This window comes from Solea solea, chromosome 15 (assembly GCF_958295425.1).
Source record: "Solea solea chromosome 15, fSolSol10.1, whole genome shotgun sequence".
Classification (NCBI taxonomy): domain Eukaryota; kingdom Metazoa; phylum Chordata; class Actinopteri; order Pleuronectiformes; family Soleidae; genus Solea; species Solea solea.
In genome coordinates, this window is record NC_081148.1 from 7,738,138 (window position 1) to 7,758,281 (window position 20,144).

Here is a 20,144-nt window from a genome sequence, read left to right on the forward strand (position 1 = left end):
AGCTGTGTGATACAATAGCATGCAGTTAGTTTTGTGTTGCAGTAATCAAAGGTCAAACTACAACAGTCTCTGCTTGATAAAGAATTCAATCAGCCTTTCTTTCTTCTCCACAACTCTACAAATGATTGATGTAAAGACAAATTTTGCTCAGACTGCTCAGATTCACGTAATCCCACAAAGTGAGAAAGTAAACACCACTGTTGAAACTGCATTTGTGGTTTTATAAAAACCACAAGAAATACCATTAAGATTAGGAAATGCCATGAAGAATAATACATTACATACATCTATACAATACACCAGTACCATGAAATATAAAGTAGTGTTCAGACATTATCTCGGTCACTGACAGAATCATGTTGTAGTACCATGTATACCACCATCTAACGGTCAAAAACTGGAGGGTAGTTAGGGTCATGAGATTACAGAAGATGACAACTCACTGAGGAGAAAGCCATAAATGTGGAGATTGTGGTTAAGCCTATCTCAGTCTAGAGTAATGGAGTCTCCAAACCCTGCCCTCTTCTGGTTCAACATGAATAATCATGTTGTCTGTGGTTAAGGGGGATATGAGTTTGTAATCAGTATCGCTGACATAGGGCAAAAGGCGGGGTACACACTGGACAGGTCATCAGTCCATCACAGGGCCAACACATAGACAAACAATTCACTCTCATACTAACTCTCATACAGAATGAATGCCACAAATGAGTAGTAAAATAAAAGTCCTCTTCATAAAATGGGATGTTTATTCAAACTTTTGGTTAAATGTGGTAATAACAGTCCAATAAAAAAAACAACAACATATAACCTCCATTTGCTAATAATCAGGTCACTGTCAAGTAAAAATCCCTTAACAGGATTGAGTTCAGTCATTACCCAGCCAATTAGTTACAGCCCAGTAAAGCCTGAGTCTAGTGTCTCCTCTTCATATGTAAACACAGACAATCACTTGTTTACTACAACCAAGGATTCCTTGATTGTTTTTCCTGTGTGAACATGAATGTAAGAATGAAACCCATTTGACGACAAGCTTCATGTTGGAAAGTGCAACAGGTCAAGAACGTTGGTGTCACTGTGATTTACCCGAAACCCATACAACTGCTTCTTCATCATAATGTATAACTCTGCAAGGTCTGATGGGAAAAAAGCACAGTATAACTTGTCAGACCATGGTGGTTAAGAACTCTTGTTCAAATTAGGGAGGATGTAGCCTCAGGGGCACTCACTGTGCACACACCTGCCTTTTTATCACAGTCCCCTAATTCAATAGTGTAAAAATGATTTGTTTTCATAGCTGTATGAAAACAAAACTTCATAGCATAACAAAAAAGGAAAACATTAGTTAAGAGGTTTAAATTATTTGTTAAAAGTTATGATACACATTTCATGTATTCAACAATCAGGTGTGAAAGAGAAGAGTTGAAATAGTACTCGTAGTACCTACAGCAATAGTTTTACAATAAAAATATGCATTTATTTGCTTATCTGTTGAAAATTCAGAGATGTATATTTTAAAACCACAAATTATAAATTTGTACAGATAAATCTGTTAATTTGTGCTTCTGTCAGTTGATTTTTCTTTTTTTGGTCAAAGCCAGGATAGTGTTTACCCAGCTTTTAGACCAAGGCTCTTGGTTCTGTTGTGTCCATCGTTATCCAAATAACAGTGAAAGAAAATATACAGTATGGCCCCAATTAACATTAAAGGTCCAGTGTGTAAGATTTAGATTTATATCAAAAGATGGATCAGCTCTAAGGAGCTTTATATTTTGGACCACCATGTTTTTACAATAGCTACTGAAGGCTTCATAGATTCTAGAACACACTTGGAAGGGAAGGGTGAGGCGAGGGATAATCAGTTCTAATATGCAACTTCACCAATAAAGGTTGCTAAATTGTACACACTGTATCAATAAAATACCCATATATATATATTAGGGAGATATTATTCTATTTCTATTGTCATAATAAGTCTTATAGCAGGTTGAGGCCTACAAGTGATTGTATTAAACAAAACATTTAAGACAAGTTTCATGTCCCTAATGATTCCAACTTTATTATTGTTGAGTAAGAATCAAAGGGGGGGAGGGGGGGCACATGGCTGGAGTAGTGGTTAGCACTCTGCCTTTGCAGCAAGAAGACCTGGGTTTCAATTGTCAGTTGTAAGCACTGCAGGTGAGTAAAGCAAATTAGCTGGTTGTGAGGGAGTAGAAGAGTTTTCAGCTGGTTAGACTTTGACTGTGAAGCCATCAGGAACATCCTGCACAATTTTCTTTTTAATTATTTTAATACTTCAGTGTGAGATTTATTGCACAGTTTAAGGCGGTGTTGAGAAAACTGACATCAAATGAGAATTCCTCTCGCTCCAATCGATTTTACCACGGAAGCTCAGTCCCGTCCCAGCTGTATGCCTTGCCAGTCTTTTCCATATTGAGTGTGTCTATGATGCTCATCAGACAGTTTACAGAGAGTTCAGTACTGAACAACTTGTTTTGTGGCACATTCCTGTGATATGGTCGGGAGAGGTCTGTGTTCACTGTCCCTGGATGTAAGGACACGCACACCACCTGGTGGAAAAATGAGAAACAACTCATTAGCCCTTTATTTGTTTTATACTTTGCATCAATTTCCAAATATGTTTTTTTTTCTCTGCTGGTACTGAAGCAGAGACAAAAGCTACAAAAAGTTTACAGTATAATAGTATAATCTATTTGGTTAGATACACGGTTCATACACATTTTTTTTCACTGTGCTGCCATGACTTTACAATGACCTTGACCACACTATGTTTTAACTAAAACTGTATTAAGATATGATCAGTTATGCCAATCGAACTCAGTGAATATGATATAAGGCTATAACAATTCTGCCCCAGATTAAGCTGTCAACTTCTGTTGTTAATGTCGGCCAAATAAATGGTGGTCTCTCTCTCACCCTGAAGCAGCAGCAGTTGTAAATCAGATTTACCTTTTTTTATTTACAGGCCTGCAAATCTGCAGGTTTTTTTGCAGACTTTTTTCCAGATGTGTCATGATTGTATGAACTCTGTAGATGTAAAAGCACCTCTAAAAAACACTCAGACCTACCTTGGGCCGACTGCGGCCCAACTCTATGGACAGATTCCTGGTGGCCATGTTGAGAGCGGCTTTAGACATCCTGTAGCTATACCAACCTCCAAGAGCTGAATGAAGAAGGTGAGGTGGAGAGAGGAAGTTAGATTAGGCGGCAAGAGCAACTACATATTTTTGTTCATCATGCCAAATTTAAATAAAACAACTTTAGGTTAAAGTGAGAGCATTAGTGTAATTTCCAGAAGGTGTTAACGTACCATTATCGCCAATTGATCCCACTTTGGCAGAGATGTTGACAATGATGCCACTATGCTGCTTGGCCTTCTCTGTGGCCTGTTGACCGAAACCACCACCACCCTTCTGAAGGAGGGGGGCAAAATACTTTGCCATAACCAGAGGACCCACTGTGTTTGTCGTCAAGGTGGAAATGATGCCCTACAAGAAAAATAAATTAAGTGTAGACGAGAGGTTGAATCTGTTAATGGAAGGAGGACACTTTTTTTTACTGTGCAGTTCTACATACATTTTAAAATAAAAGTACCATATTCGCACTTTTTAAGTGAAAAATTATCAAATTTCAGATGCAATAAAATCTATATTTTCCAAAAGTTCTGGACACGACTAACTAGGTTGTGTTCAGGACATTTATTTCTAATTATAAGTCTCATATTTGCACGTTTTAATCGAAAAATTATCAACCATACCTAGGATATATTGCAGAAAAATGTAGATGTTTACCTGAGCAGTAACATCCCTCAGACTGGTCTCGCCTTTCCCGGTGGGGTGAAGCATCGCCGAAGAGTTGACGATCAAATCCAGCCGACTGAAACTCTCCTTGACACGAGCAGCCGCTCCGCGGATGTCATCCTCCCGATTCACATCCAGCTGGAGGACAGTGAGCCTACCTGGGTGGTCTCCAGCTAGGTCCCGCAGTGCGGCAGCCCCGTCCGGGTTTCGGCATGTTGCTATGACGGCAGCGGGAGGTTTATTTTCCAGGATATGCTTGCAAAATGCAAGCCCCAGACCTCTGCTAGCGCCCTGAATGAGAGCGACAGGCGCAGCCATGACAGGGGAATCACGTAACGCCGGCAGTGATTGGATGGATGTATAGTTTGACGCGTTCGGGTACGACTAGAAACGTCGTTATTTCACATTTCCAATAGCAATATATTGCTATATTTTTTACAAGACATTTGAATATGTATGTGTACCTTCGTTTATTTTGGTTACTTCACATTGTACCTAAAGCACAACAGAAACGTATTATTTTTTTTTTTTTTAAAGTCACATTCCCGGCGTTTAACCTGAGTAAGAGAAGCCACCGAGGAGAACACAAACGCAGCATGTTTCACAACAAGTACGAGGTCACGTGCTTACAAAACTCTTACAAAAGCATGTACATGTGTCTCTTGTGGTCATTCGATCGACTTTACACAGTGTTGTACAATACTCACCACAGTATGGGAAAAAGAACCACCAAGGAACAAACACATTTGTCAAATTAATAATGAGGTTTCTATATTTCAACTCTCCAGTCCAGTAGGTGGCAGTAGCTTTAACTTGAAAACCAGAGCCAGTGCAGAAAAGGACTCGGTTGCCTAGCGACTAGTGGAAGTCTAGCGTCAGTTAGCTAGCTAGTAGCTAGGCGATGTGCTAACTAACACATATGGCGAACACATAGAGCGTAACCTGCGAGTAAATGCCACCCAAAAGAAAAGGAGCATTGCAACTTATACAGAGAGAAGTGGACGAAAAGGAAAAGCAGGTTTGTTTTAAATGGCGTCTGTTTGTGCATTTTTTCAGCAAAATTTTAACTGTAACAGTTTGAAACTTGCATGTTACACAGTCATAATGAATGGACATTGTTGTTGCAGCGGTACCAACAACACAAACCGCTCCTCACATGAAATCGATCTAATGTTGGAGCTGCAGCAGCTCCATTAATGTGGGATATATCTTAGCATTTATTCTTAAAACACAAGCTCTGTTTCTTTTGTGCCTCTTAAATTACATATATACAATGTAAACAGAGGGAAAAGCCGATCGTTTCTCCATAATTGTTGCGTTTTAGTGGATGAAAATGATGCCAAATCTTGTAGAATACATAAAAACAAAGTGCTATTTGTCTTATACAATGAAGAGCATTGTCAAAAAGCAAGGAATCATTAGGATTCCAAATTGACCAAATGAAGGCTTAGCCTGGTCAATAAACATGAATGAACACTTGCATTGGTACAAGATTTGTGCACATTTCTGACTTACATAAATATATGACAATAAATCACATGTATAGATCACACAAGCTCATTTGACACATGTAACAGAAATGAATAAACTCAATTCTAAACTGTATTTACTATAGTTTTTTCTCACGGTTCTTTAATTTCAGGTTGACAACCTGGTGAAGGATGTGCGGAGTCAGGCTAGATCCACTGAAGAGGCATTTCGGAAGTAAACCACTCTCCCACAATCACAGCAGTGTTTCCTAATTTGTAACCCACCAGCAATTGAACACTGCTTTTATTCAGATATTTATTCTGAATATTTTTCTCATGTATTACATTTCTATATTTCACCAAGATGTCAAGAACTGCAGATGTCAGCTGAGAACACACTAAGGACACTAAAGAAACTAACAAAGGTGAGTACTTCACTTAAGCCAGAGTCTAATTCGCAGTCACTATCTCCTTCTGCATTTTTCAGCCACTTTCAACAATTACATTATATCATACTTTATAACATTTAGATCATTCTGAATACTATTTAAATTGTATTCATATTTTTGTACTATACTGAAACCCTTTTCTTATTGGAAATTAATTGTGAGGGCAGATCTAAGGCAGACTGGGTAGATACACATAGATCAAAGACAATGACAGTGGCATGAATATTCATTCAGGAAAGAGCTATTGCACATACCACCCCAGAATTGAACAATCATGCCAAATAAAAGTAAAAGGTTACAGTCTGCAAAACACCAGTGGCAACAGAGGCGAGATTTTCAGCATGCAGAATCACATGATGAAACAGGAAGTACTAGTTCTCAGAGCAGCAACTTGGTGAGTGAGCATCATGTACAGTGCAGAGGTGAAACTCTACAGACCTGGACTACCAAGTTATATCGTGATCATCGTGTGATACTTCTCATGTCTCCCACACTGCATTGATCATGTGAGCTATGTGGACATATTTCAAGATACAAAAGGGGGAAAAAATCCAATAATATTGGTATCAGTAGATACTCAAGGCTGTGATAGCAGACATGAAAAAGTGGTGTAGCCATCCCTACATCAGGCTAAATCTCAGCTGACACAGGGTGATAGGCCCTGGACAGTTCTTTGTTTTAATGTCATGATGTGTTGCTCCATTTGCTTCTAGGCAGATGAGCTTGCTCCAGTGGGAAACTATGATCAAAGGAAAAAGGAAGAGGAGAAACGACTGCAGAACATCCTTGAGCATTTGAACACACTTTCTCTGGAGCTTTCGCCTCCAGGACCAAGCAGTGTCGCAAGGTCAGTGACACACATGCTTGTTTTTTCTTCCTAAAGTTGTTGCAGAGAAACATACATTTCATGACATCAACTGAAATGCAACATAGTTTTTTGAACATAGAAGAAAAGGACAAAATATAAGTTTGACAACAAAGTTTATATTTAAAAAAAATATGTGTTTTCACGCTACATTGTTTTCGTCCTCAAGCAATGTTTCCAAGACAGATAGTGAAGATGATGATGATGACGATGATGAAGACAGTAATGATGACGATGATGATGATGAAGACGAGGAGGAGGATGAGGATGAGGATGAGAAGCGAGCTATGAAACCACCATCTCAGTCAGACACGCACATCTACAAAGTCCTCAGTGACTTCCAAGGAGAGCAGGTTGGAGATCTGTCCGTTCAGGTGAGGCACTTCCTGTTCCAGAGACTGAGAACATACACAGACAGGATAGGTGTCAGCAACATGCAGGGTCTGAAGACCTGCTCTAAATGATCTGCTGGAGATGTAATCTCAGCAAGTTACACTGTAATACACGTACATTGTCCCGTCTCTGGAACTCTTCCACAAACAATTCACGAAATTAACAAATGACTACATTTTTTAGATTAGCGTATTCCATTTGATCTGTTTCACAGTTCCCCCACCTCTATCGAAATGTCCTCATGCCATGTACTGATCAGCAACCAAAACTACAAACTAGTCCTAATGTTAGTTGTAATAATGTGTGTATTTATATGGACAAACCATGGAAAATATATGAAATTACAAAAATAGTATCAAGACATACTGTATTAATAATGGTCCAGAGTGAGGTCTTTGAAGCCTACAAGCTACAAATCAGTGTCATGGTATACCTTCTCTCCAAATCCATAAACTAGATTACATGTGAGTGTGATAACAGATTATCCTGCTTTTCAGTATGTCCCGAAAATTGCATTGTGTCATATTTACTTAAAACAGAGGGGGCGCTCTAGCCACAAAAATAAAGTACTGTGGTTGTGGTCTTGCAGTTAGCGTGTGTGAATTCACTGACTTTGTGACTAAATTCCATGTTGTTTTTAAGAAAGGGGAGGCATTGAAGGTCATCAGAAAGACAACAGATGGATGGTGGCTGGCTCAGGACTCTAAGGGCAACAGGGGAGTGGTTCCAAAAACATACCTGATGGTAGGAAACACCACACAGTGTCCAACAATGTAATCGCTAGCATTCATTTACTGTAAACAGCCATTTAGCAAAGGATCATTTCTATGTATAACAACATAATTAAGGTTGTTTTTCCATATTTACACCAGCCACCAGTAACAAAACTGTAAATATAGTTACTGTGGCATGTGTTGTCTCCACACACTCGTATAACATATAACATATATCATATAACACTCAATAACATTCATGTGTTGTTATTTTTTAAATAATGTAACTGACATGTTACTATGAAACTATTCAAATCACCCAATGTTCAGATAAGCTCTGGTATTGACAACAAAGATGATGATGATGATGATGAGAAGGATGATGATGAAGAAGATGACGACGATGATGAAAATGATGAGGAGTCACTAGAGGATGAGGAGGAGGAAGAGGGTGAAGAGTTGGCTAATGACCAAGACAAACAGAGGTTTGACATTTTCATCTAATCTCGAAATTGAATGACAATTTGCTTCTCTCATATGGACGTTTAACCAGTTGAAAACTGTTTACATGATCCACTGTCAGCAGATATCATTGGAGTATTGGTTTGAAACTATTGTGTTGTTTGACAGCAAGGATTTACATTCCAACTGGTCCACTGTGAGAAAGGCTCTGACTGAGGTAAAACTGCACTTACTCTACAGCTGATGATACCGTTGTTTACCCGTCAGCAAACACTGTATGTTGTACTCTTTGTGTGTAACAGATTGATGCTACAGATGTGCTCTCTGCAATGGGTGCTATACCTTCGGGATTCAGACCGTCAACTCTCAACAAACTGCTGGTGGAGGAAGGTCAACTAACATTAATTTCATTTCATTTATTCATTTATAAACATCATTTCAGCCGTAATTTCTTAAACCCAATGTGTGTTTCTTTTAATGAGCTGTTAGTAATTTACACTTTATGCATATTGTGTGTACGATATTACACGCACAGTGAAAGTGGACAACATTTCTGTAATTACTACTGTACTGGATTGTCTTGTACGTGGTGTTGGCACCACCAGACAACAATCCTTTGATGAACGGAGTAGTCGAGGGGTACTGTATATGATAAAAAGGCAAAGTAATAGCAGTTTATGTGTCTGTGTAGGTGTAACATACAGAGGAAGTCACTATATTCAGCCTGCTCTCAGCCAATCACAGCTCTCCTTTAAGGACCTCTTTCTGGACGTGGAGACTGGCAGGGTGAGATGGTCTCTCTTCTGTTAGATTGTGTGATCAACACTTCAGACTTCTGAATTTACTTGTCATTCTCTGGTCATGTAGGTCCGGACTCGACAGGTCCGCACCTGTGTTTGTTTTACTTTGTGGAACTGCAGGATGATTCCTACCCCAGGGGTTGGGGTTCAGGTCCTCAGCAGACACGTCCGCCTCTGTGCCTTTGATGGAACTCAGGTATCAGAGTTATCTCTCTAGTATGTGCTGTATTGCCTCTGTCAAGTGGGAGTTGTTTAACAAATACTATTTATTTTTTTATTTATGAATAAAATCATAGTGATTCATCTCACGTCTCACTGGGCTTTTCAGGGATTTTTATTTAATGAACTCTGCTTGTGTTTCAGGTGTTGAGTAACATCCACACAGTCAGGGCAACCTACAACTCCAAGAGCCCAAAGACGTGGAGCTTCTCTCCAAGGGTATGTTGTACTGTGGTTTCCCTCTATTGTAAAACTCTGGTGATGTAAACTCTACTTAAACATTTTCTGGCACAAGATGTATGCTATTTTTTTTTTTTTTACCATGGCCGTATATAAAAGGGGAAGTAGTTTGTCAGTTTCTATAGAAGTCTATAGAAAAATTACCCCTGATGATTGATAACATCAGTAAACATTTTCCTGAGGACTTAATGGTCTTAGTAACTAGTTTCAGATCTTCTTCAAAAGAACATGATGCCAGTTTTGTAAACCATCATTACACCAGTGGACACCAGTGTGAATGACAGCTGCTATTGTCCAGTAGGTGCCTGGTTGTTGGTGCCGTCTGTGATTTTCTGGCTGCGCCGGTCAAATCCTCAATCTTTTAAATAGACCATTTATATATATATATATATATATATATATATATATATATATATATATATTTTTTTTTTACTAAGGTTAAAAATAATATTGATGTTGTATTTCTGTGTTTGCTCCAGATGGCAGGTATCCTACCCAGCCTCCTTGATGGAGAATGTTTCCTACGCTGCAGCTCTACATCTCCTGACCTCGGTGTCCTCTTTGAACTGGGAGTCACCTTTATACGGAATGTAAGAACACACACACACACACACACACACACACACACATACACATAAACAAGTGATTGTGAGGTAATTCAGCCATTGCAGAACTGAGACCACTCTCTAAAAATGACTTATTTCTGTTTCAGTCGACAGGCGAGCGAGGAGAACTGAGCTGCGGCTGGGCTTTCCTCAAAATGACCGATGATGCAGGGAATCCGCTCCCCAACAAGTACATTTACACATACACGCTGTCCATACACAGAATACACTTAAATGAATACACTCAATCATACACTGTTAATAGAGAAGAGAGCCACAAACATATGAAACTGAAAATACTCATCTGTGTATAGAACCTATGAACTGCAAGTGAATGGTGGAACTCCATATGAGAAGAACGTGGCACTGGAGGCTTCAGTCATCAAAGGAAGTAAGATACCGGGCATTTTCTATATATTTTATATGTATATATATATATATATATATATATATTTCTTTATACACATGTTTATATACTGACTCTGGTTCAGCTTTAAGGCTGTAAAGAAAAATAGGGAATCACGAGAGTCCTCAAAATTCACAATTTGACTGGCGCGATTATTATAATATTTTATGTAAGTAGAAATTTACAGACATCCTGTCTGTCTACTCATAATGGTCAATAAAGAATTATTGACTGTTTTCCTCTAAATGGTAACATTTACATCATTTGCTATTGAAGAAGAGCCGGAACTAGTGATTGAGTCCATTATTCCCCTCAGGAAAATGTTCACTGATATTATAAATCAAGTAAGAAGTAGATTTCTATTGAAAGTGCTTCTTCTGTCCTACTGTCCAGGCTTCACTTTCAAAACTCAATTACATCCATTTTTATATACATTCAGTGAGCTCAACACAAGTTCAGTCGGAAAGTATCTTCACTCGACCACCCTCTCCTCTCCTCTCCTCTCCTCTCCTCTCCAGCTGGTGTTTTCCAACAGATGCTTCAGGCCAAGCGACAGCCCCGACTGATCATTAAGTTGAAATCTACCAACAGTCGGACCAGAATGCAGCTTAGGTGGGAAAGTCAGCGAGGAAAAACTATATCGGCTGTTAATTGTATCATTTAAATCACATGTGTGTGAAGAACTACTGTAATGTATTTTCCCTTTCAGTCTCCTCCCAGACACTCTGCTGCACTGTTTGAGCTGTGTCCATCTGCTGGCTCTGCACAGACAGCTGTTAGCTGACACACTGCTGATGGACAGGCCTACCATGCAGAATGCAGGTAACACTCACTTCCTCCATGCCTCTGATCCAGACTGCAGATTTTCCAACATTTAGGGAACATTTCTGTTTCAGATCTGATATGCAGCCCTGTACTTTCCACATTTCCTTTGCTGTTGGACCAACCAGACCTGCTGGATGCTCTCAGGGTCAGTTGGGTGGGAAATCATATGGGGATATAGCATAATTATAGCATTGTGAGCAGTATAATTAAAAAACATTCCTTATCTTCACTTGATTGGCAAACTTGAGAATTCTTTAAAATTGTCATTGAAAGTCTCCTTTAAGCAGACTGGCTCATCCATTAAAATCATTTGGTGTTTTTGCTTCAGGCTGCCTGGCTGGAGGCTGAGATCAGTATGAGCAGAGGACAGAAGGTGAGACTCTGTGTGTGTAATGTAATACCAGTTCAGACCTGTAGAGGGCAGTGCCATTACAGTGCCTTCTCTCGCCCACAGATCTTCACTGCGTACTGTACAATGCCTGCAGGCTGCTGATGAGGAGTGTTGTAAAGAATAATGTCTCCTCTTTGTGTTTGCAGAGAGATTTGTCTTTTTTCAAAAAGGAGTTTGTTAAAGTCTACATGTCGTCCGTGTATTTCCTCCTTCACTCTCCCTCTCTGGCCTGTCATCGCTGGGCCGACCCGCCCTCAGAGGAGCAGCGAGCCAAAGTCATCTACACCACCCTGGATGCTCTAAAACACACCCAGCAGGTCAACGGCCAAACAGGAAGTCCAGAAGTCTTCCTTGACCCCATGCACCAGCACCTCGCCTTTGATATCACAGAGTTGACATTTGACCTCCCCCATGTAGCACAGTAGTGATAATTCATCATACCAATGATGGGTTGATTGTTGTGTTTAAATTATTTTGTACGAGGCATCAGTTTGGCCAAATAAAGAAGAATAAAACCCATAAATGTGTCATAAATTCCTTTCTGGAAATGTGTAAACTCTACTGAAGCTGTTTCTGGCAATAAATTTGTGTTTTTGTCCCATTTTTTTTTTCATCTGAATAAAGTTGAGGGCCACACGGTTGGTGTAGTGGTTAGCACTCTTGCCTTTTAAGCAAGAAGACCCGGGTTCTTTCTGTGTCTGTGTGGGTTTTCTCCGGGTTCTCTAGCTTCCTCCCACAGTCCAAAAACATGCAATAAGAGGATGAGGCAAATCGGACACTCTAAATTGACCGCAGATGTGAGAGAATGGTTGTTTGACGAACTGTGCAGGGTGTACCCCGCCTATCACCCTATGTCAGCTGAGACTGGCAGAGCATTCTCATGTGGAGGATAAAGTGGCAGAATATGGATGGATAAAATAAAGTGGCACCAGTTTTGCGAAATGCAAGCACAATTACAAGATGTAGTGTAATTACAATCCAACACAAACAGTCATCTCTGTATATATTGTCATGATTCAAGTCCCTGATTGCAATTGTCAACAAAGATGTGTCTTTATTCAGCAGAAAAAGGGGAGGAAAGACACTGAGAGACCTTTGCGTAACTCTATAAGCAAAAGAAAAATGATAAGGATGTCCTGATAATGTCATTTATTGTAGATAGTTTAGTTTTGTATGATTTTTGTTCACAACTCGTTCTTGAACTGCATCAGGTTGTTTACTGTTATTCAGGTCTCCACCCATTTGTTCAACACTGGGCAGGTATGTGTGTGTGTGTGTGTGTGTAGTATAGAGTTACAGGGCATTGGAGCAGCATTGACAGTTAATAATTAGTCTGCTGCCGTCTTTTTATAGTCTGCTATAAAAGCCCAAGAGCAGTGAGAGGTTGAATCAGTCTGGGCCCAGAGACTGTGGACTGTGCTTGCAGTTTCACACTGAGTAACTTTCACGATCATTACAATGATTCATCATGGTTCAGTCTGTTCATTAACAATTTTGATACAGATCTCAGTCACAGTTGGAAAGCTCACAGGTTTCGTCATTCAAAATAAGTCAAGGCCGCAATATAGAAGACGGAAAAGGTGAGTTTAAAGTTCATGAACCGAGCACTGAAGTCATGATCCCAATTCATGTTTCTGGATTAAATTGCTTTTCCCTCTAAAGAGTTAAGTTGTTTTCATTTATATTCACGCTTAGAACCAAATAAAATCAGAATTTGCATTTTAAAATGGAAAACGTCCTTATGACTGGTGCGTGTTAAAAATGAAAGACGTAATTATACCCACACATACACTGTGCATACTCATCCTGCATACATATACATAATAATGTCCTAAAAACATCACAAAAGCTTGATGTTAATCTACAGCTGCCATGAAAATGAATGTCCAGTAGTGTCGTAGATTGTTAACAGCATTGTAATATTTTCAATTTGTGTTGTTTTTATGCTTTCTACAGTATTTTATTGTTTTTTTTTGTACGTTTTATTGTTTGTTTTTTGGTCTATTAGGTCTTATTGTTTTATTTATCTCTGATGTACAGCACTTTGTTTCAGCTATTGTTGTTTTTAAATTTGGATTGGATTGGATGTCATTCAGTTGACATTGACACTTGAAATTACTGCAGTCTTAAAAAAAGGCTTACGCTCATGTCTCATATCATTTTATTCAGTTGTGAATGTCAGTGGGAACAAAAGCTGTCTATTCAGTGTAAACCCGCACAGAGCTTTCCTAAAATGTGAAACAGTTCCTTTGCAAGTGTAGACCAACGGGTCACACCCATCATGTTTGTATACTACTACACTAAGAATCCTTCAGCAACAACATTACAGGGCAGTGCTTTTACCTCAACTCTAAAACCAACACAGATATAACCCACAACTTCACCTCTGACCTTCTGACCTGACCCTACCCATAACCAGTTAATGCCTAACCCTATTCTGACCTAACTACAATTCAAATCCCAGCTGTAAACTTTCCTCAGAAATGAGGTTCTGCCTCATTGGAACCAGGTTTTGGTTCTCCATGAAAAGAAAAGAAAGAAAAGTTGAGAAGAAAAGTTCCTAAAGAGGTGAGAAATAAAATAAGTAAAAAACACACACACCTACTTACTGGCTTTCTTTTGGTGCTGTGTTTGCTGATGAATAATATTGCATATCCTGTATTTCCACATTCCTTTGGTGTTGGCATGGTTACAGTACCCGTAGTGACAAGAAAGCGTTGTTAAGCACTGAGCTGAAAATGAAAAATGAAAACTAAAAGGCAACAAATGAACTAATGGGAATAAAACTCAGAGCACCCTTGGGTGTGTCATTTCTGAGTTTTATTAATGATATAGTTTGTTTCACCAAAGTCATTAATAATCTGTCATCTTAGATGTTATTGTGTAAGAATATTATGAGTTTTTCACATTATTATGATCATTGACTAATCACTTTTTAGTTGTTCATTTGTAACTGTTATATGTAATAAGTGCCTCAGAAATAGCTTAATTAATCAAAAAGGCAATTTAAGAAGTTGTAACTCCCAGTTTCTTTCTCGATAAATCTCTCATTAATGACATTTATTTGACAGATCGAACGCTTTTCAAGTGCATATTCACTTAAAATGTATTTACTGTAAATTAGACGCACTGGGAAACAGTCTCAGATGTATGAGAGTATGAAAACATAACTTACACTCTTAAAACTTAACTGTTAGGTCACAGTATATGACACCATATAGCTTCACTGTAATTAAATGCAGTACAGTAGAGTCACTACTCTACGACCTCTCTGCTCATCACTGAATACTGACCGATTCTTGTGTGCAGTGGAAAGATACTTGACCACATACAGGAGACGTCATTGTAGACGTGACCGCTATTATCACCTGGAAATGTTGAGACGTTCTCACCCAGTTACCATTGTGCCCCGGGTGGAGTTCAATATCTAACGAGGAGGAGGAGGAGGAAGAGGAAGAAGGAGATGACGAGGAGGCCCACGAGCAGGTGAAGACCAGTTGAGCAGGAAAACTGGGAGTTTTCCTGGGAATTGTTGGGCTCAAGCTCAAACGATAATCCAGGAGTCACGTTGTACTTCTCTTTGTTTCGATGAGTAAACAAGCATTTGACTTACAGTGTCGCCCACACACAAACGGTTTGTCATGAATGTATCAGAGGATGAGGAAGAAGGAGTGGAAGTACTCATTACGTATGGAAATAATAGCTGACAGAACATAACTGCTTTACTTTTTTTTTTTTTTTTTAAATATACACAAATTAAAGGGCTAGATCAGGGTTTGTAGTGAGGTGTTAACAATACATCAGCAGTGACTGTGCTCTGTGTTTACCTGATATACAGTAGACATTGAGGCCCTTAACAAAATACTTACCTGATAAAATCTAAGTCCACTTAAGTCTATAATAACATGCTTGCTACCTTATCTTGCCATTGGACAGCCTTTTTACGACTGGAAATCGAAGTTTGTTTTATTTTGTAAACCACTTGAGCATTGAGCAATTCTACATCATGGCACACAGGAGCTGTTCACCCTCCTCTACCTCAGTTCAAATGCATGGAAATCCTCAGTTTGTACTCTTTGTGTCACACACTTAAACCACAGACTAACAGCTTGTGTGTCCCTGAGTTCTAAAGACAGAATTTCTTTCGAGGGAGAGGTTTATATTTTTTTTAATATTTATTATTGTGGATTTATGCTGATTTATATTTTACGAGATTATCCTTTAATGAGCTCTTAATAAGGCTTGTGGTTCTCAGAAGTGGCGGTGCAGGCAGTTGATGATGAATATGTGTCACTATCACTTTAACCTTTAATTCAATTAACCTTTAATCGCATCTTGCATTTAAAAGTTGTGGAAACTAAGTATCTCATTGTGGCTGCTTTTACAGATTTTTCAAAATGGCAAATAATCTGTGGCACCAATTTCTGGACCAGCCATTGGGTGGAGTTGCACTCGTGCCAGACTTTTAGCTCTGACACGTTTTATTTTCTTAGTGGAACCGGCACCGGCACTATACTTTGATGGTGTTTCTATTTCTACATGACATTCAGCTGCAGTTTGTTAAACCCTTGGGATTATCTTCAGTCATGTAGGATTTTTAGTGTTTACCTGGGGAGGTTAAAGGTCAGAGTCATCCGATCTCCTGGAGCTTGCAGTGATTCAGTCGTGCATTCACTTACCGAGGACAGACGATACCTTTTTGGTTTTTATGAATGAAAGTAGATTGGTTTTCTTACTCAGGTTACACATTACAATGCTTTCTTAATCAGTCTTTGGTGTATTAAAAACTAGACACTGATCATGGCTATTGTATTGTGATAGCGGTGGCATGTGTTCCTATGGAAATATCTGTGCGTGTGTGTGTGTGTGTTCTTGTCGCTAGATCCGTAACGATGGAGCCAGTCTTAAGTGTTTCTCTCTCAACACTGACCAAACACATCTTGTTGCCCATTTCTTTGAGTGTGTGTTTTGACCAAAACAAAGTTGAAATGACTGCAATTTACTGTGATAAGGATTGTTTGAAAGAAATGCTGACAAATTGTTAAATAATAAACATCAAACATGGTGACTCCACTGGTTCCATAAAGAACTCTATTTTATTGGATATGTAAATAAAACAAGCTCTTCATTTTTAATGTGAGTGAACATTACCTTAAAGGAATACTTCACCGATTTAGATTTAGCTTTGTATCTTACTAGAATAGGAATAGTATTTTTGAAAAGTTGTCTATCAAAGCTGAAAAATATCAACAGTTAAACCGACTGAAGTGTATGAAAGTTCATAATTACAAAAACACAAATGTACAGCTGCACAAAAACATATCCTCCACTAACTATCAGATGCATGCAACAAGTTTTCATTGTAAAGTTGTATAAAATGAACACTTTGTTTTCTACAACCAGCTGATTGTAGTATTATATCTTACATCTTTAAAGTCTTTGTAGATAAATAGATAAATGTTGTCTAGAAGTGGGATGGTGGTGATGGAGGAACATGTGACGTTTGATACCATTTACTGTATTTCACACATATTCATGCTTTAGAACTGGTGAAAGTGGTGTTTGTGTATATTACTATACTATATACTACTATATAATACCAGAGTACATTAAATAAATCCCTTAAGGTGATAGTGATGGGTGATGGGTCTGCCCATTAAACTAAAGCTTGGTTGTGCTTCAAAATAAAAAGAAACCAAATGAATTAAACCTCAGAGCTGGACGATTTTACTTCTGACAAAGGCCTGTTTGCTGTAGAGAAGGCAACACCCTTTCATACTGACGTGTTTGACACAGCAGCTATAATGTGCAGGAGGCCGTGGAAGCATCTCTGGCCGCAGTCATGTCAGTTTAACTGGACTTCATCATTAGAGGGAAACACCCTCGCTCTGCTCAGACGTTACTCTGTCACTTTGTAGTATCTCCAAACACACATTAGTGACTCCAGCGGAGGCTAACAGGTTGACCGAGGGTGTGTTAGCATCAGTAGAACAAAGCAAGTTTCTCCCTTGGAAAGAGACATCCCATTAGGACAAACATAAAAAAGCTCCCTTCCCACAGAATGAGTCACTGCACAATGTTAGAACTCAGTGATACATGTTGGTCAGTTGTCTGATGAAACATCTACCTTTGTCTCGATAACTGGCAGATTACAAACCAAAACACACAAACCGTTATAGTGTAATAAACAAAACATCATCGACTCTTATTGCTTTTAAGTGAACGTGTAATTTGAAACCTGTCGATGCTTTGTTTCTGTCATTTCTAAACAAAACCTGAATTATCTCATATACATAGACAACAATAGCTGACACAAAGTGCTAGACATCAGAGATAAATAGAAATAAATAAAATATAGAAACATAACACCTAAAACACCTAAAAACAAACAATAAAACAAAAAGAAGCTGTAGAAAATATGAAAACAACACAAATAAAACATTAAAGTCAGAATTGTGACTTTAATCTCAGAATTAGGACTTTAATCTCAGAATTAGGACTTTAATCTCTGAATTGTGTGATTTTTTTTCTCAGAATTGTGACTTGAAATCTCAGAATTCCTGCTGTTTTATTTATTTTTTCTTTCTTTTAATTTATTTTTATTTTTTTACATGTGGCCCTAATACTATTCCGCACATAATTGACGTCTCATACTGGGTCAAAAGCCAAACAGTAATAGTAAAATAAAATAATAATAAATTAATAAATAAATGAATACATTTTACTGTTGTCTGTTCAAATCATTTAATCAATTAATCATGTGTGCGAGCGTGTTGTTATTTATTTTGTGACGGCACAACAGAGTGATTAATGTTGGACTGAGTGAGAAATGAAAACTCTTAAATGGTCCCACACAATAGGTTTTGTAGATTGTGTTTTGCATGTTTTAATCCCTCAGCCTAGAGACCATCACGCTGTGTTTGTCAGTTTCGGCCAGGGCGACACTCTCACAGACAAAAGCACAATCCTACTCATTTATTCTCGAACGTAACTGACCTGGCATCAGGCATTTCTCGTAAACAATAAACAGAATGTAATGTAAGATTCTTCTTAAAGGATTAGTCTGACATGGTTATTTATTCACTTTTCACTGATGTTCTGTTGATTTAGGCATGTCATGAGCTGCACGGTGGGGCAGTGGGTTCCATTAATGCCTCATAGGAAAAACGTTTTCCTTTGCATGAGTTTGCATTGGTTTTACATGTTTACATATTTTGTTATTTAAAACATATACACTGGAATATGAAGTCAATGGCTGGAAAAAAAATATTATGTAAAAAAAAAATGCCCATCATTGGGTCCTGACTGATATTTGTCCTTATGTCTGGTTCCTAAATAATAGCAAAAAGCCTGTTTCATCTACCAGCTCATGGTAAGCTTGTGGATAAATACCCATTTTTAAAAACAAAATAAATGGAAGCCACTCCCAACCTCTGTCATTCTCCCCTGTTTGCTCTCTCGTTTCACTCTAAACTATTTCATCTAAACCGAGAATATTTGTGTTTGGTGGATTATTTTCTTTGTTGTAACAATGGTCCTCTGAAATAAATCTTATACCGTTGCAGAGCAGGTTTATTTCCCTTTTACATGGTGCCATGTTTGTAAGGAAAATGCACTTGTAGGTTACGCCCATGAAACACTTGCCAAATCTTCTCTGTCAATGCCTCAATGACTCTTGTTTGGTGTCATTTATTGGATTTGATGATTGAAGTCTGAAGAAACAAGGCATATTGGCAATTTATCAATTGATTCATTTAACAAACAGGGGGCTCAGTAGCATGTGGAAATAACTCACACAGCCACAACAGCCTGTTTGGAGGTATAGGCGAGGTGAGGCGAGGCAAGGCAAGGCAAGGCAAGGCAAGGCAAGGCAAGGCAAGGCAAGGCAAGGCAATAAAAGCAAGACGTTAAAATGACATGAATCCAAACAAAAAAAAAGACATTAATACTACATTAAAATCAGCATTAAAGTTGAACACAAAGTGCATTTAAAAGACAAGAATGAATTGCTCAGGTGCTCGGGAAGTTTGTTCCACAGGTGAGGAACAGAATGACTGAATGCTGCTTCACTTTGTTTGGTTCTGCTTCTGGGAAACACACAGTAAACCTGTTCCTGATGATGTCAACCCCACTGAAGACTTGCGGGATCAGCTTGGGCGTGCTGTTCATGCCGGAGTGACCAACCCAACCACACTGGCTGACTTGCGTCAAATGCTGGTTAAAGAATGAGATGACATTCCACAGCAGTGTGTGACCAACAATTTCCTTACATTTCTTTTTACATGTGTCTCTGATGTAGCCATCCTCTTGCTCTCCTCATCAGGAGTGTCAAACTCATTTTAGTTCAGGGGCCACAGACCACTAAAATAATAGTATAATAACCTATAAACAACAAGAACTCCAAATGTTTCCAAATGTAATGAAGCATCTTTTTACAAAACATATGATGAACAACTGGAAATAAGATGCAAAATAAGTTTAATTTC

The 20,144-nt window shown here is 38.6% G+C and overlaps 2 protein-coding genes across 3 annotated transcripts; one reads left to right on the forward strand and one right to left on the reverse strand.

Moving 5' to 3' along the window:
* Window positions 1-731: 731 nt before the first annotated feature.
* Window positions 732-4,175, reverse strand: zgc:65997 (uncharacterized protein LOC794398 homolog). The gene is made up of 4 exons (XM_058651833.1): window positions 3,813-4,175; window positions 3,332-3,509; window positions 3,090-3,184; window positions 732-2,570 (listed from the first exon to the last, which is right to left on the reverse strand). The coding sequence occupies exons 1-4, from the start codon at window positions 4,137-4,139 to the stop codon at window positions 2,379-2,381; spliced, it is 792 nt and encodes a 263-aa protein (XP_058507816.1). The 5' UTR covers window positions 4,140-4,175; the 3' UTR covers window positions 732-2,378.
* Window positions 4,176-4,557: 382 nt separating this feature from the next.
* nphp1 (nephronophthisis 1) lies at window positions 4,558-12,181 on the forward strand. Of its 2 annotated transcripts, XM_058650795.1 has the most exons (20): window positions 4,558-4,839; window positions 5,464-5,525; window positions 5,655-5,715; window positions 6,453-6,586; window positions 6,774-6,978; window positions 7,640-7,741; window positions 8,041-8,195; window positions 8,341-8,389; window positions 8,475-8,562; window positions 8,864-8,958; window positions 9,040-9,168; window positions 9,336-9,410; window positions 9,911-10,021; window positions 10,144-10,226; window positions 10,351-10,427; window positions 10,961-11,054; window positions 11,152-11,264; window positions 11,339-11,412; window positions 11,596-11,640; window positions 11,805-12,181. In XM_058650795.1, the coding sequence occupies exons 1-20, from the start codon at window positions 4,774-4,776 to the stop codon at window positions 12,081-12,083; spliced, it is 2,097 nt and encodes a 698-aa protein (XP_058506778.1). In that variant the 5' UTR covers window positions 4,558-4,773; the 3' UTR covers window positions 12,084-12,181. The 2 variants fall into 2 exon arrangements, with proteins under 2 accessions (XP_058506778.1, XP_058506779.1); XM_058650796.1 differs by lacking the exons at window positions 4,558-4,839; window positions 5,464-5,525; window positions 5,655-5,715 and adding an exon at window positions 5,985-6,133.
* Window positions 12,182-20,144: the final 7,963 nt, after the last annotated feature.

Coding starts and splice junctions, on each gene's coding strand:
- zgc:65997 (XM_058651833.1), bottom strand. CDS start 4,139: ATGGCTGCGCCTGTCGCTCTCATTCAGGGCGCTAGCAGAGGTCTGGGG. Junction 3,185..3,331: donor GGGATCAATTGGCGATAATG/GTACGTTAACAC, acceptor TTCTTCATTCAG/CTCTTGGAGGTTGGTATAGC. Junction 2,571..3,089: donor TGGGCCGCAGTCGGCCCAAG/GTAGGTCTGAGT, acceptor TTTTTCCACCAG/GTGGTGTGCGTGTCCTTACA.
- nphp1 (XM_058650795.1), top strand. CDS start 4,774: ATGCCACCCAAAAGAAAAGGAGCATTGCAACTTATACAGAGAGAAGTG. Junction 8,196..8,340: donor AATGACCAAGACAAACAGAG/GTTTGACATTTT, acceptor GTTGTTTGACAG/CAAGGATTTACATTCCAACT. Junction 11,055..11,151: donor CGGACCAGAATGCAGCTTAG/GTGGGAAAGTCA, acceptor TTTCCCTTTCAG/TCTCCTCCCAGACACTCTGC.